At 47.0% G+C, this 14,085-nt stretch overlaps 1 protein-coding gene across 2 annotated transcripts in view; it reads left to right on the top strand.

The window, feature by feature from the left end:
- The window catches only part of ADD2 (adducin 2), a gene marked incomplete at both ends in the record, with an annotated part of 40,988 nt that overhangs the window by 9,266 nt on the left and 17,637 nt on the right, over nucleotides 1-14,085 (top strand). For both annotated transcript variants that reach the window (XM_080711801.1, XM_080711800.1), the window contains 5 exons: nucleotides 172-252; nucleotides 3,356-3,505; nucleotides 4,924-5,067; nucleotides 7,151-7,249; nucleotides 11,644-11,820. In XM_080711801.1, the coding sequence (XP_080567927.1) occupies nucleotides 172-252; nucleotides 3,356-3,505; nucleotides 4,924-5,067; nucleotides 7,151-7,249; nucleotides 11,644-11,820 (651 nt within the window). The remainder of the gene's footprint in view (nucleotides 1-171; nucleotides 253-3,355; nucleotides 3,506-4,923; nucleotides 5,068-7,150; nucleotides 7,250-11,643; nucleotides 11,821-14,085) is intronic.

Raw genomic sequence — 14,085 nt, 5'->3', positions numbered from 1 at the left:
CATCTCCAAATAAAGACTGAGTCCTCTTCATATTTTAACAGTGGGAAAGCGATAAGGGTTCATTGGAGGGAGACCTGGGTGTGGTAGATTCAGAAGAGGGGATTCTAACGGAGTGTCCTTGGAAATGTCCCCTTCCCTGTGTGCACCTGACAACGCGTGTCTCTCCTCCAGCTGAGAGTCAGCAAGGAGCAGGACCACTTCCTGATTAGCCCCAAGGGCGTTTCCTGCAGTGAAGTCACGGCATCCAGCCTGGTGAGTACTCCTTCCAGAGGGGACAGTGCCCCTTCTCTTTAAGTGGCAGGGCATGTCCACATTGGCCACTGTTGTCAGTCCCTCATGGGGCTCAAAACATAATGGGATAGAGAACACACGGACCAAACTGAGCATCCAGAGCATGACGTGACCCAGAGCCTAATGGAGGGAGGCAGGCTTGGAGCTCTCTGATCAGATGCTCAGGGACTCAGCCTGGGCTGGGGCCACAAGTCTGGGAGTGGGAGGGCTCTTCCCAGGGTGCATTAGAACAAGAGCCAAAGCAATGCAAGGCCCCTGTGGCCCTGGGGCTGTTATAGATTGCTTCTGGGTTCCTCTAGGTGCTCTGTCTTTTAGTAGGGTAGGAAAAGACTTCCAGAAGGTGGTAGAGATCAGGAAAGATTTCTGGGTGGGAGGAGGAAAGTAGTAGAAAGGACTGTTGTAGAAGCAGAAAGGGCCCGATCTTTCTCAGATGTGTGGGCTGTGGCTGCCGTGCCACGTGCCTGGGAGAGTAGGACAGGCTTGAGAGCTGCCCAGGTGCTCAGTCCAAAGTCCAGGCTGACAAAGCTACAGGACATCCAGGCAGGGCAAGCCCTCAAGGATGCCCAAGGCTACTTTATAGGCAGGAGAGGATACTGAAGACCAGAGAGGGCACATGGCCCAAGGAGGTGATGGCCAGATGGAGATTGGGACCACAGAGACAAGAACAACACAGGCTCTGTCTTTGAAGCCTTTGTGGTCTGGTTGGGGAGACTGGTGAGGCACTAAGTGATTAGAATTCAGAGCTCAGTTCTAGAGATACAGCAGGGAAGGGGTGGGGACCAGAGGATAAATGGCACAGAAGGGCTCACGGCAGCATCTGGCTTTATTCTATTAGATGTGCAGAGCCACTGAAGTGTTATCAGCAGGTAAGTGATGCAATCAAGTTTCCACTGTATAAAGAGCACTCTGACAGCCATGTGCATCAGGGAAACTGGGAGGTGCTAGTAGGCTGGGTAGAAAATTTTGGTCCTGTGTGCTCACTGGGTCTGGTGATCGACTGGGTTGTGAGTTAAGATTGAGTTTGAAGAGCTAGTAAGACATTTATAAGGAAAAGAAAGTTGTCATCTGGTGATCCTAGGTTTGGAAGAGACCTCACCCCAAGATACAGGCTCGGGAGTCATGAGTAGGAGATGCTCAGGGAGTAATGAGAAAGAGGAGAGGATGGAACTCAGCCTGTGGTCCACCAGGCATTGGCTTCTTTATATTCACACAGAAGCAACGTCTGTACATCAAGCCCTATGTTCTGGGAGCCATCCTCAGAAGGGTCTTGTTTAATTGTTTATACAGAGGCACCACCTGGGTCAGTGGCTGTTCTGTTAGAAGGTAGAGATTCTTGAGTGACAACAGATCACACCTTTGAGGATAAGAAACACATGAGATCCGAGGGAACTCTGAGTGGACCTTACATCTGAGGAAGTAGGGAGCGAGGCCAACAGGAGCCAGAGGCCATGGTGGACACTTGGGTTCAGAGTGCCTCAGGTGAGAGAGTGGCCACCACTTTGCAGGATCAGGTCACTTCAAAGCCATGTTCATTTTGCAAAATTCACTTAACATCGAACGTTATAAGAGGGTATTTGTTGAACATCTTACTGATACTTCTGCTAAAGCAGGTAATGTCAATAGCATGTACACACACACACACACACACACACACACACACACACACACACACACTGGGTCTGTCTCCTTCCTTCCTTTAGTCCCCTTCTTGTCTTCCAGGCCTCTCTGGAATGGAAGAAGTAGGTGGTTTATAGAATTACCTGTGTGCTAGAATCAGGATGTCATGGCTGCGGAAGTCTTAACAGCCAAAGTTGTTGTTACTTTTACAAACTACATCTAGCTTGTTAATATCCAAGAGACAACTAGTCAATTTGTTGACTACCAGCTGTAGAGAAATCGCACTTAGGGAACCAGGGCGTGTTTTCAGTAAAAGTGTTAGAAGGACCTTGTCTCGGGATTCCGGTTTGCTGGGTGTTGTGAGTCTCAGAGGGGGTGTGGCCTCGGAGCATGTGGTGTAAGGATGCAGGGGCAATTCTAAGACCAGATATTTTGTCAGTTTCTATCTAGGAGGCCCCAGGCATGGAGCGAGGCTTCAGCTATCATTGCTGAAGAAGAGCAATCCTTCCTGTTAGCCAGGAGAGGGGGTGTTGGCCATTTTTGTCCAGTGTTGTTTTTGTCTGTTTAGTCATTTGTCTGGTATCATAGTCACAGAGTGACCTTCTCTGATGCTGGTGCTCTGTGGAATTGTTTATGTTAAGTAGGGAACACCGCAGCCAGCTGCCACCGACCAGCCGCTCCCTGACTCCCTCTTGCTCTCTTGCACACATGTACACACACACACACACACAAACACACATGTACACACATGTACACACACACACACACACTCCCGTGAGCATGTGATTCTTTAGCCATAACACCTACTAGCCCCTTGGAGTCAAAAGCAGGTTATAATGCCAGTGACTTTTTTCCATTTGTCCTTCAAGAGCTGGTTTTTGACTGGTTAGTAAATGGTAAATGCCCATTATACTAGTCCCTTCACCTTTGTGTATGATTTTTAAATTTTTGAAAATTAAAAGGTCAGGTCTCAGCTTGGATGTGACCTTCTCTGAAAAGGCTTCTGATTTTCCTGCTCTGCTGAGATTCGAGACTCTTCTTACCTGTTTCTAGAGAATCTGTGATTGACACTCTCCTAGTTCCTCGCAATTCAAAGTGGGGTCCATGGATCACAGCATGGGCATCACCCGGGAAGGTGCTAGAAATGCAAGGTCTCCTGTGAGCAGAATCTGCATTTTGTTGGGCTTGCGGGTGATTCGGAAGCACCGTAAAGTCTGAGAGAGACTGCTTTAGCATTCTCCCTGCTGAATTAGAATCACCCGCGAGCCCTGAGGCTACCCACTCACCGAGGGTGGGACCCGGGACAGTGTTCCCCACAGCAGGCTCTGCTGTCACTCCTGGGGTCCGGGGAGAGTGGACACGGGTGGGTGGTGAGGGCTCAGCTCGCCTGGGAGTGGAGTGTGGGCCCCGCCCATGGCATTGCTGAGTTTCCTTTTCTCTGGCTCAGATCAAGGTGAACATCCTGGGAGAGGTGGTGGAGAAGGGCAGCAGCTGCTTCCCGGTGGACACCACGGGCTTCTGCCTGCACTCCGCCATCTACGCAGCCAGGCCCGATGTGCGGTGCGTCATCCACCTGCACACGCCGGCCACAGCAGCGGTGAGTGGACACCATCCTGCACCACCAGCTGTGTGTCCAGCGCGTCCCTGTGCAGCAGCCAGACTCAGGCCACAGGGGCTCGTCCTGAGGGGACACATAGCCATCTGAGGTAGTAGCACAGTGCTGGAAAGATCTAGAACTCAGTCCAAGGCGAGGAGAGAGAATTCTCAAGGTAGGAACCTTCATCCCCTGCCTCTTTCTAACTACCACCTCCTTGGTATAAGGTGAAGATGTGGGATTTTCATACCATTGCACCCCCCACACACTCTGCTACACACACGGGCCACCTGACTCTGGGGACCACACCTCCTGAGTTTGTGCGAGTCCTTCCCTCGGGGTCAGGGGCTGCACCTGCCCACATAGCCCAGGCTCTGGGAAGAGATATCTTAGTAGACTATGGCAACCTGGTGGGAACCTGGACCGCCCCCACTTCCCCACAGCTTGGGGTAGCTGAGAGCTGGGGACAGGAGCAAGTCAGACTGGAGAGAAGAGAAAGAATTACTCAAGGAACGGGTTGTCCCCCAGGGTTCTCTGGCCATTTCTCCCCTGTGTATCTAAGAAACTGTAGTGTCACTGGAAGAGATGGTAGACAGCTGGCTCTGGGCATCACCTCTAGTCTCACCCCATCCTCTGACCCAGCACTACAGGAGCAGACCCATCTCCAGCTGTTGTTTTCTCAGAATTTGGACTAAGACTGGATGATGGGTTTGTGCCAGGCAAGCATCCCTGCAAGGCCCAAAGCTGGCTTGCGGGCAGTGTGGAGAGGAGGGCCGGGGCCCCTCTGAGCCTCTCTATGCTCCTTGCTTTTGACAGAGGTGGGGGTGAGGGTGACCCTGTTTTAACCCTATTTCTCACTAGTCTTCTCTGTTAGCAAGGAGTTGTGGCCATGTTCGCATGGAAACCAAGGCTGAGGGTCTCTACTGACCTATCCCCGGGGACCTGGACTCTGATTAATTCCAGCCTGGTACAAACTCCAGCATGTTCGCCTCATCCCAGAGTCACAGAGCAAAACTGGGGCAGGACAGCAGTAGCTCTCTTGAGTGCTTTTTCTCCAGCAGTTCTAACAGCTGGCACATTGGTGTGAAAATCATGATAGAAAACCCTGAGAGCCGGGTGTGGTGGTGCGTGCTTCTAATCCCAGGACTTGGGACGCTGAGATTGGTGGATCGCAGGTTTGTGACCAGCCTCAGCTACTTAGTGAAGCCCTCTGCAACTTGGTGAGACCCTGTTTCCAAATAAGGAATAAAAAAATAAGGCTGGGGTAGCTTGGAGGTGGAATGCCCCTAGGTTCAACCTTCAGTACGGCAAAAATGAAGAGGAGTCAGAGACCTTTCTCTGCCTGCTCTCCTCACCCCTCTGCAGACATGCAAGTGGGTCTGGGAGCCGCAGGTATTAGCCAGCCTGTTGTCTCCCTACAGGTGTCGGCCATGAAGTGGGGCCTCCTGCCTGTCTCCCACAATGCCCTGCTGGTGGGAGACATGGCCTATTACGACTTCAATGGGGAAATGGAGCAGGAAGCCGATCGCATCAACCTGCAGAAGTGCCTTGGCCCCACCTGCAAGGTTTGCTCAGCTCTTCTGGAAGCTGCTTTGTGGTGGCGTTGTCACAGCTGACATCACACAAGTGCATGCATGCATCAGAGAATGTTTAGATGTTGCAATTTAAAAGCATAAAGAAAAAGAAAAACCTATTACACTCTTTGAAGATTCTGGTGCATACCCTAAGTATATAAAACTGGAACCATAAAATAGGTTCTCCTTTCCCCCCTTAGCAAAGCATAGCAACATTTGTTGATGTCATTAAATATTTTCCCTGTCACTATTTTAAATTATTAAATTATATAAATGGCTGTGCCATCACTTACCTGAATAGTCCTAAATGGTTGGATCTTAAAAGGGTTGTCCTCCACTTCTGAAATTTCTCTTAATATAAACAACACTGTGTTGAAAATATTCCAGGTAAATCTTTGTGTACTTGAGTTCTCCTTAGGACACATCTCAAGAGAAGCACATTGTAGAATTCTTTCTTCATGTTGCCTAATTGCCCTCCACAACAATTATTAACTCCTTCCCTGTCCCATGTCTGATATATATATATTATTTCCATGTAGTCTCCCTAAACTTGAGTGTTACCTAAAGAGATAACCTGGCCATTCATTGCCAGCTCACTAGAGAAGAGTACATCCTCATTGCTTGACCTCAATCTAAGCCTTACCTTCTAACAGCACAAGCTGGAGGGTCATCAGCTAGGTAGGGAAGAGCTTTGACACTGAGCCTGGGCTGGTGGTTGCTTGCTGCTGTTCTGGCAAGAAACTCGCCGGCTGAGTCATTGTTCTCCCGAGTCCCTGTCTCCCCATCTCTATCTTAGGGGAGAAGTCTCTGCACTTTCCCAACATCCCCCAAAGTGTCAATGTCTGAAGAGGATGAGATGTCCACATCTATAAGGTGCTACAGGAATTTGAGAAAGAGGGTGTTCGTTGTTTGAAATTTTTTTTGTAGGCCAGAGTCATTGTCCTTTTTCATTTCTCTGGCACTTGAGAGGAATAATCTCCAGCCGTTTTTAGCAAGAGAAGATGTGATGTTTAGAGCCCCGAGGCCTCAGCCCAGGTTCTGCAAGGACATCTCTGACATGTGGACCTGTGTCTCAGCGCCACGTGGGCATCGTCTGGCTTCAGAGAGTTCTGGAGGGTAAAAAAAAAAAAAAAAAAAAAAAAAAAATCTGGCAAGAAAGGCGCACTTGTCCCTTGGGGAGTGGTGCTCTTGGTGTGAATTCATTTCTGCCTCATCCTTTCTAAGTCAGAAATACTGTACCAGTAGTGAGAAGCCCTGGGTTCTAGCTTATGTTCTGCCTCTAATCAACTGGGAGACTTTCAGTTCTCTTATACTTCTTTTTCTTCATCTGTAAATCAGTTATATTATAAGGCCACTATCAGCTGGGCTCCATGGTGCAGCATGCCTATAATTCCAGTAATTGGTAGGCTGAGACAGGAGAACTGCAAGTTCGAGGCCAGTGTGCAGTAACTTAATAAGACACTGTTTCAGATAAAAAATTAAAATGGCCTAGAGGTAGAATGAATGCCCCTGGGTTCAATCCTCAGTACCAAAAAAAAAAAAAAAAAGCTACCCTAGCCTCTCTCATAGAACTGTGGCCAGGGCTTTCCTGAGTTTATGGAGTGAAATCCTCAAGCCCAGGAGGTGGTTGACTCACCTATTTTGCTCCACCTCTCAGAGAACTGCCCCCTTGGATTCTGATCCCAACCATCCCAAATTAACTAAATCACAAGGACAAGATAATGCTTTTGAGATTGGACCCTTATATTAGACATTTCATTCACTAATAATCTCATTCACTTCAACACATACACACAAATTTTTTCAGACTTCTGGGTTCCCCAAGGCCTAAAAATTTCAAGGCATCGCCAAATAAATCCACCAAGCTATATAGTCACATTGTAAAAGTGCCTTTCAATTTCTTAGGGTAGGTACTTTGGATCAAAATCACACATAGGGTAGCACTGGGCATTTGACTAAGGAGACGGAACAAGTTGTGGGAGGGGCTCTGGGGTTGGACAAAGACACTGATCAAAATCTCTCCCTCTTAAGTTTCAAAGGTTTGAGGTTTAATTGGCTATTTCTTCCCCCACAGATCCTGGTGCTAAGAAACCATGGAGTGGTTGCTCTAGGCGACACCGTGGAGGAGGCGTTTTATAAGATCTTCCACCTGCAGGCTGCATGTGAGATACAGGTGAGTGAGTTCCTCTGGGAAGTGGGCCCAGGAGCTGGCTCTGCTGGGTCTGGAGGTAAAGGTAGTGGCCCTGCTGGCTGAGAGTCAGGGAGTCCTTTGACCCTGGCCTCATAAAGCATATGCCCTATTTCTCTGCTGTGGCACAGTCTTATATTTCTGAAATGTTATATTTACAGCTGGTTCTGTGACTTGGAAAAATCAGTCACCATTGTCTACTACCACTACTCAGCTCTTGGAGGTCAGAACCCAGAACTTTTTGGGATCATCAGCTAGAAAATGAACAAGCTGTCACAGAACATATACAAGTCTTTACCATGCTTCTTGTCTCATGGGTGCACCTGCTGTACATAGCTGTGCCCAGTAAATGTACATAGGTAGTTTTCTTCCTTCCTTCCTTCTTTCCTTCCTTCCTTCCTTCCTTCCTTCCTTCCTTCCTTCCTTCCTCCCTCCCTCCCTCCCTCCCTCCCTTCCTTCCTTCCTTTCTTCCTTCTTTTTTTTTCAAAGGAGACAGGTTGAGGTGGCAGTTTTGCAAAGACCAGGAACATAATCAATTCTAGAAAGAGAAGTGGGGAGCAGGCCAATTAGATTGTTGATATGGCAACCTGAAGAGCCAGGGGAGCCCTAGCTGATACCCAGGAAGCCCATCCTGCAGCCCCCAAAGGAGCAGGGATAAGGTGAATGGGGAGTGTCAGTGGTCATGGGACTCCCAGAGGACTAGGTGAAGTCAAACAGGAAAACTGATAAATGGTGGTCCTAGAGATGACAGGGTGGTGTTGGGTCAGCCAGGCACACATTTGTCAGTGTGATGAGTTGGTCAGGGGTGAGGAGAAGCCTTCCCCAGCCCAAGGAGGGCTGTTTGTCAGGCTGGCTGTGCTCCCTCATACCCTGTTCTGGCTGTGTGTCCTTGGGAAGGACACTGGCCTTAGTGAGCCTGCTTCCTCAGCTGCAGACGTGGAGCCCCGAGCATGTGTGAGGGCTTTGCAGACTCGGAGGTGTCATGGGTGGTATTCTTACTCAGTTGACAGAAGGGGAGGCTGGTTGCCCCGGGATGAGTCACCTGCTTGCAGGACTGCTTTTGGTGTCCCATCTGCCCCTTCTGGCTGGCCTGGCAGGACAGCGCATGTCTCTTAGGTGGGTGTTAGTGTGGTAAGAACAAGACTGGCCCTGAAGCATCAGTAGTGTAGGCTCCTAGCGTCACCCTTTCAGAAATATTTAGAGGACTGTGTTAAAAATATAGTTGTGAAACCGATAAGATAAAGAGGTATCAGAGAAAGTGGTGCGAGATGCACCTCCCCTCTTGTCCCCAACAGCAGTTGTCAGAGCCAGAGACCATGGGGAAGGGGGCACAGAACTTAGGCGATAGCTCTCTAATGTGGTGCCCTCTCTCACCCCCAGCCAAGGATGTTGGCCCAAGTTCTGACCACTGATTGGTGTCAGAATCTGGCAAAGCCTCTGCTAGAAAGGGAAGCCACTAGCTTTCCCCACACCTGAGCTCTCCAGGGTTCCCCATTTTTCCTTTGGAGGAGAAGCTTCCACGAGAAAAATAACTCATAGAAAAATCCCAGCTCTTTGCAAAGACAGCCCCTCCCTAAAAATGGATGGAGCAGATGCCCCTGTGTCCCCCTATGCAGTGAACACACGTCTTCCAATCTCAGACCCAAGAAGTGGCCACTGAGCTATTTCACCAAAGGCAGAATGGCCATCAAAGGACAGCGCTGCTGGCCACCTTCCCTGACAGCCCCTGGCAGCTGTCGCTTTCTGTTTAAGACTGCTTTGATGTGACCTTGTTGAAGGACCTCAGGCAGTGTGGGCAGCTGACCCCCAGAGAAACTCCAGTGGGTTTTTTTTTTTTTTAATGTGTGAGAGAAAGAGGTTTCTAGAGGGAGGAAGCTGGAAGAGGTGGGAGGAAACCAGAGGTAGTTAGAGCAGAGAGTGATGGATTAGGACAGGAGACACGGTAGCAGCCATCTGCTGGTGCTGTGAGGATCGAGCCTGGGCCATCTTCAGCCAGAACGGAAACTCTGTTTCCATCTTGGGCTTAGTTTTCTCCCTCAGTCACCTTGGCAAACAAGCAGACATGGCTGTGGTCATGCTTGGGGTTCAGGTCTCCTGCAGACAGTGTTCTCTTTGCTCCCCATCCATTTGGGGATTCAGGAAATTGGGTCATCTCTAGCTGAGAGAGGCAGTTCCCTCTCTACTGGCAGGCAGATGGAAGAAGTACAGACAATTCTTTTCCATCTGCTATCCATCACCATGGGAACCAGTGGAGGAAGACAGGTGGGAGGAGGCAGCTCCTGCAAGGTGGTGGGCAGTTCTCCCCGCTCTCCTCTCCATTAAGGACTGGTCCCAGGGTATGTCGCATCTCAGAATTTATTTATCAGCAACTTCCATGGGGCACTCCTTAGGTACCAGGGTCTGGTCCAAATACTTTATAACCATTATCTTAACAATTCCTCATGAGGTAGGTTGCTATTTTTATTTTAAAGATGAGGAAACTGAGCCACAGAGATGATAAGTAGCTCCCCAGAGTCACACATTAGGAAGTGACAGGGGTTTGGACACAGGCAGCTTGGGGCCCAAGGCTGTGCCCTTTAACACCGCCTTGCCCTGCCTCTCCAGTCACGTGGGCACGTGGACCTGGTGTCAGGTGACAAGGGCGAGAACATTCTTGTTCCTCCTCTTCCCAGGGTGATGGACTCATTGGCAAAAGCTGCCTGGCTGACTGCCAAGAAGTAGCACACATACTTCTGTTAACACATACTTTGGGGGCTGTTTAGATCCTCATAGGCTTAGAAGCCTGAATTTATTGGCACGATAAATAGATCCTTTTCTTATCTACTAAAAGAAAATCCACCTGGCTTACTTTCTTTCTAGCCAGACTTGTCCAGGAAGCCAATTCCTAATCAATTATATCTGAGTTGAGGGAATGTGGAGGCCCATAGAATTGGGAAATAAGATTAGTTAAATAAATGAACACTTTTCAGGCCTACACTTGCCTGCTGTATACACTTACGTCTTGTCCTGATGCTCCAAGTCCAACACTGGCAGCCCCCTGGATCATCCTCTCTAACCACCATCACCATCCCCTCTCGATGGACCGTGACAGGTGAATGCTGTCTCCCCTACACAGTCAGGGCAGCCTGGCAGTGCACTGCCAACACTTTATCTATCTCCTTTTACTGGGTTTCCTTGGCTGGCTGGTCCTGTCACAGAGGATGTGTTCTTGTGTAGACCTGTTAATCCTTCCCATTAGATTACATTCAAATTTTATTGGCCTAGAAGTCACCCTGAATCTTAAAAAAAAAAAAAAAACAGAGACAGACAGACAGACAGACAGACATAGACAGGTAGAGAGATTGATTTCAAACATAGAAAAATATAGACAATAATATAATAGACTCCAACTCAGATTTAGCAGAGAATTTTTGTGTATGTGTTACTAGGGATTGAACCTACAGGTGCTATACTACTGAAAATATCCCCAGCTTTTTCTATATTTTACTATAAGACAGAATCTCACTAAGTCGTCCAGGCTTGGTCTTGAACTTTTAATCCTTCTGTCTCAGCCTTCAGAGTAGCAGGGATTTCAGGTGTGCACCACTGTACCTGGCAGGTTGAACAAATATTAATAGGCTTTGTGCTTCAAGTATTTTCTACTTGAAGAAACAAAATATTACAGATAAGAATTGAAGCCCCCTATAAAGTCTTTCCATTCTCGTCCTCCTTCCCCGGAAATACATTTCTAAACTGGCCTGTATCCCAAGTTAACTTTTCTATTTCCCTGTATCATTTTATTTCTGAGGTTTAACACTAGCTATTTCTTTCTTCTTCTTTAGGGTCTCTAAGAACTATTATCAGGGAAGGGGTAACTAATATCTCAATTATCTAGAAGTGGGTATATGCCTGATCAACTTTTAGGCAGTTTTTCCTTCATTTCCTAGCCATTTTTCTTTCTTTCTTTCTTTCTTTCTTTCTTTCTTTCTTTCTTTCTTTCTCTCTCTCTCTCTCTCTCTCTCTCTCTCTCTCTCTCTCTCTCTCTTTCTTTCTTTCTTTCTTTCTTTCTCCTTTATTTTTTTTGTGGGTCTGGGGATAGAACCCAGGATCATTCAGCCTGCAAGCTACACCCCCTGCCCTATTTTGTATTCTTTATTTTGAAACAGGGTCTCGCTAAGTTGCGGAGGGCCTCACTAAGTAGCTGCGGCTGTCCGCGAACCTGGATCCTCCGGTCTCAGCCTCCTGAATGCTGGGATTACAAGCCTGTGCCACCACACCCAGCTTCTTTTCTGGTTTCTAAGTTCTCCTCTCTGCCCCCGCCCCCATCCCCGTGCAGGAGCATAGGCAAATGGCGGTCCCTGTATACACGCGGGCTGAGGGATCTCTGCTTCTTGTTGCAGGTGTCTGCTCTGTCCAGCGCTGGGGGAGTGGAGAATCTCATCCTCCTGGAGCAGGAGAAGCACCGGCCACATGAGGTGGGGTCCGTGCAGTGGGCCGGGAGCACCTTCGGGCCCATGCAGAAGAGCCGGCTGGGGGAGCACGAGTTTGAGGCCCTCATGAGGATGCTGGACAACCTGGTGAGTCCCTTGCGTTGTCCTTCCAAGCCCTTCCATGGTAGCTGTACCAGGCAGTACCAGACATTAGGTGGATACAAAGGTGCCAGCATGATGGTTAAGTGGTTGAAGGTCTCACTGATGGACAATTTGAGTTAAATTTGTGGTTATTCTAATAGTGTGCAAGTTTTCTTAAATGATGGCCTTTGCCACCCTCTACTAAGTGCTGTGAATGTCATTGTAGCTGCATCGTACTATGAGAAGTAGCAATCCAGCAAAAAACAGAACAGCTCTTCTTGTGTTCAGAGCCTCTCTTATATTGGAACTTAGTTCACACCTTTAGGTAGTTAGTTCTGCCTTCCAGTCTCATGACTTTAACGCAGAAACCACGCAATACTACACATTTCCTTATTTCTGGTCAGTAGCTTTATAATAATAATCTATTGCAATGAATGAATGAATCAGTCAATCATATAAGAAATTAAATCAGTATGTGTCTAGAAATGGGCTGGTTCATTAAAGGATGCCAAAAAAAATTGTTTCAGACATTTTCCTTCTTCTAAGAGATAGCAATTTAGTTGATACGGTGGCAATTCGAGAACAAGAGGGGAGCCTATACAGTGAGAAGCTGATTGCAGACATTAAGACTGTAAAGTCCTAGATTGCTCAGAGAAATGGAAGAAGAAATCTCTCTTTGTAGCACTTCTGTCTGGTTCATTTTCCCCATCCTCACTGAGTGGATCCCCTTTGTCACGTCAAGGTCGTCGCAAGAATTGATATTTTTCCCCTGCCTTTGTTTCCTCCAAGTCATCTCTCCCTTATTACCAGGCTGACCGCGAGGGTCGCCTTAATAATGGAAGGTGCATCCACAATGAAGATGCAGTGTCATTAGTGTGAGTCGTCCATGCCTCAGTAAGTCACCAGGACCAGGTGGTTTCCTGCGAGAATTCTTTCAAACCTTTAAGAAACAGACAATTCTTAGGAGCCTGTTTAAGCTATGTCAGAGAAGAGTGAAATAAAGGTACTAGACCACAGCTATTATAATATATTCAGACCAATCTTACTTTGAATGTTGATGAAAAATACTGCCTGAGCTCACTAGTAGTATCCAGCATAACGTTAGAATGATAATACGTGATAACTGAGGGCTCGTTTCTAGAATTCAAAGATAGTTTAATATTATGAATCTTGTAAATATATTTCATGATATTAAAGAATGAAAAATAAAAACTTTTGATCATTTTAATAAATATCAAAAGAGATTTGATGAAATTTTAACATTGATTTATATGAATAATGGCTGTCAACTAGAACAAGAGGATACTTTTTTTTTTTTTTTTTTTTTGCAGTACTGGGGATTAAATCCAAGGGCATTCTGTCTCCAGGCTATGTCCCCACCTCTATTTTTTATTCTTTATTTTTAAACAGGGTCTCACTAAGTTGTAGAGGACCTCACTAAGTAGCTGAGGCTGGCTGTGCCTGTGGTCCTCCTATCTCAGCCTCCCAAGTAACACCACACCCTGCCAAGGACATTCACCTAATGTGATTAAAGTGATTTTTTCCCCAAAATAAGAGCCATTTTATGGTGCAACACATGAAGTACTTTCCATTAAACTTTGAAACAAAACAATAATTTATAATATACTTAATATTATTCTGAAATAATATTTAAGCTCAATCCCAAGCAGTGGGATATAAGAAGAAGAGGTATAAATATTATAAAAGAAATAAAATTGCTATTCTTAACATATAATATGGTTACATCCCTATAAAATACCCCCCCAAAATCAACTAAAAATTAAGCAATCTAGGTATTTTAATGTGACCAATTATGAAAATTTATATAAAAATCTACAAAATTCAATAGTTTTATACCATATATTAATTTTTTTTGGTGGTACTAAGGTTCCTGGAAGCCCTTCTACCTCCTGGGCTACACTCCCAGACCTATTTTTTTTTTTTTTTGAAACAGGGTCTCCTAAGCCAGCGCAGCTCCTGTGCGATCCTCCTGTCTCTGCCTCCCAAGCGCGGGGATTACAAGTGTGCACCACCACGCCCGGCTTATTTTTTTTTTTAAATAAAATGGGGGGCCAGGCGTGGTGGCGCACGCTTGTAATCCTTTTGCTTGGGAGGCAGAGACAGGAGGATCACGCTGGTTCGAAGTCAGCCGGCTGGCTTAAGAGACCCTGATTCCAAATTTTAAAAAGTATAAAAAAGGTCTGGGAGTGTAGCCCAGAGGTAGAAGGGCTTCCAGGAACCCCAGTACCACCAAAAAATAAAAAAATTAAA

Source organism: Muscardinus avellanarius (assembly GCF_963383645.1).
Source record: "Muscardinus avellanarius genome assembly, chromosome: 15".
NCBI lineage: Eukaryota > Metazoa > Chordata > Mammalia > Rodentia > Gliridae > Muscardinus > Muscardinus avellanarius.
This window is presented reverse-complemented; position numbering and strand designations above follow the sequence as displayed.